Source organism: Pteropus alecto, unplaced genomic scaffold (genome assembly GCF_000325575.1).
Source record: "Pteropus alecto unplaced genomic scaffold, ASM32557v1 scaffold30, whole genome shotgun sequence".
NCBI lineage: Eukaryota > Metazoa > Chordata > Mammalia > Chiroptera > Pteropodidae > Pteropus > Pteropus alecto.
In genome coordinates, this window is record NW_006429782.1 from 2,258,424 (window position 1) to 2,260,236 (window position 1,813).

General features: G+C 65.1%; 1 protein-coding gene across 1 annotated transcript in view; it reads right to left on the minus strand.

Moving 5' to 3' along the window:
* The window catches only part of MATK (megakaryocyte-associated tyrosine kinase), a 5,906-nt gene extending 5,359 nt beyond the window's left edge, over positions 1 to 547 (minus strand). The window contains exons 1-2 of the mRNA XM_025043328.1: positions 489 to 547; positions 43 to 156 (exon numbers count right to left, since the gene is read on the minus strand). Of these exons, the coding sequence (XP_024899096.1) occupies positions 43 to 156; positions 489 to 497 (123 nt within the window). The 5' untranslated portion in view covers positions 498 to 547. The remainder of the gene's footprint in view (positions 1 to 42; positions 157 to 488) is intronic.
* Positions 548 to 1,813: the final 1,266 nt, after the last annotated feature.

Below are 1,813 nucleotides of genomic sequence, written 5' to 3' on the forward strand. Positions count from 1 at the left end.
GGCGGGATCGTGTCTCCAAACATGCCCAGGCCCTCTGCTCACCTCGCAAGCCTCCAGGATGGTGACCACGTCGCCCTTGCGGAAGGCCAGCTCTCCAGGCTTGGGGCGCGTGTGCTCACACTTGGTGATGCACTGGGTGCCTGGGGCCCAGCGCCTCTGGGTGGGGCGTAGGGGAGAGGGAGCAAAGGGGGCTTGAGGGAGACATCCCAGAGAAAGAAAGAACGGATTGAGACAGAGAAAACAGAGAAGCGGGGAGAGGACGAGGGAGCAGCCAGCAGAAGTATATTAGAGTCACACGCCAAGGCCGCTCAGGACCCAAGGTCAGGAGGAAAAGGCGAAAGAAGCAACGCCCAGTTGACAGAAAGACCAGAAGACACCAGCTAAAGGGGACAGAGGTCGGTATAGTGCCCCTCCCCAGGGAGCTGAAGTCCTGCAGGGGTAGACTGAGGGAAGGAAGGGCGGAAGGCAGGCTCGCCTGGGGTACTCACCGCGGGCATGCTGGCTGGGGTGGCGGGCTACCAGGGGGAGGAAGCGCGGGCCACCTGAGGGGAGGGGCGGATACAAGCTAGGCTGGGGCCCTGCAGGCCATCACCCCCCATGCAGTTTCTCCACGCCCCTTTGGGAAGGTGGCCTTTCCCCAGGGGAGTTCCTTAGCGGAGTCAAAGCCATGAAACACCAGCAAGGAGACCAGGGAGCCTTGCCTCACCATGGTCCCCTAAGGGAAACTGAGGCACGAGGTGGGCACAGGGCTAGTGGCCACCGGCTGGGGAGCAGGGAGATGCCTGGCTCAGGCCCCAGCAGTCCACACCGCGCATGGGGAGCTTGGTGCCACCTTCCTCTTTTCTGGTGGGTGGGAAGGAGCGGGGCCATGAACACACAGTATGAGTCAAGGTCACTGCCAAGAAACTCTGACCCTGGGGCGGGGGCAGGGCAAGGGCAGTGCAGCCCTGCTGGGCTCCTCTGGCCACCAGCTGAACCTCTCTGATCTCCCCCACCCCAACCCAGGCCGGACACACACAGCTCCTATTGCTGCCTGGGTGGGGACTTTTCCGCCCCCTGCCTGGGCAATGGGGCGGGTTGTGGGGTGAGTTTCTTCCAGTATGCACCCCTATAAATCCCCAGCCCTACAGGTACTCACACGCATACTGATCCATGTACACACAAGCACACGCTGACACACATGGGGCTTGGACACAGGTGACAGAGGTACACACGGGCACGCAGGTGTGCAAGCAAAGGCACGACCCCTAGAGACAGGTGTGCACACACGCACAGGTGCTTGGACATCTGGAAACGTGTATCTGCCCACCCCATCACACACACCCAGACCCACACTGCAACACCTGGGCGCCAGACGCTGGGCCACCCAGGCACGCAGGGCCGCGCACACGCGTCTCGGCCACACGCGCATCTCCCTCCACGTGGACGCGCGGATTCACACACCCGGGGGCTCGCAGACACGCACAACCGCACCCGGAAAAATGCCCCCGACTCCGCGCTGGTCTCCTCTAACGCACCCCCTCCCCAGTCGCGCACCCGCCGTGTGCCCCGGCTGCGCACACTCGCGCGCACACCGGCCCCTCCCGCGCACGCGGGGGGCCCCACGGAGCCCTTCGATTCCCCTCCACTGCCCGCGCGGTCTCTCCCCACATTCCCGCCGCCGCGCTCACCTGCTCAGGGGGCGTCCCCGGGCCGCGCCCCGCTCCCGCCCCCAGGAGGGCCCCCGCGTGCCGGCTGCGCACCCCGAGGCGGCCCGGCTGCACAACTTGGAGCAAGTTCCTCCGTTTCCTCATTTTGGGAGGGGGAGGAGAGC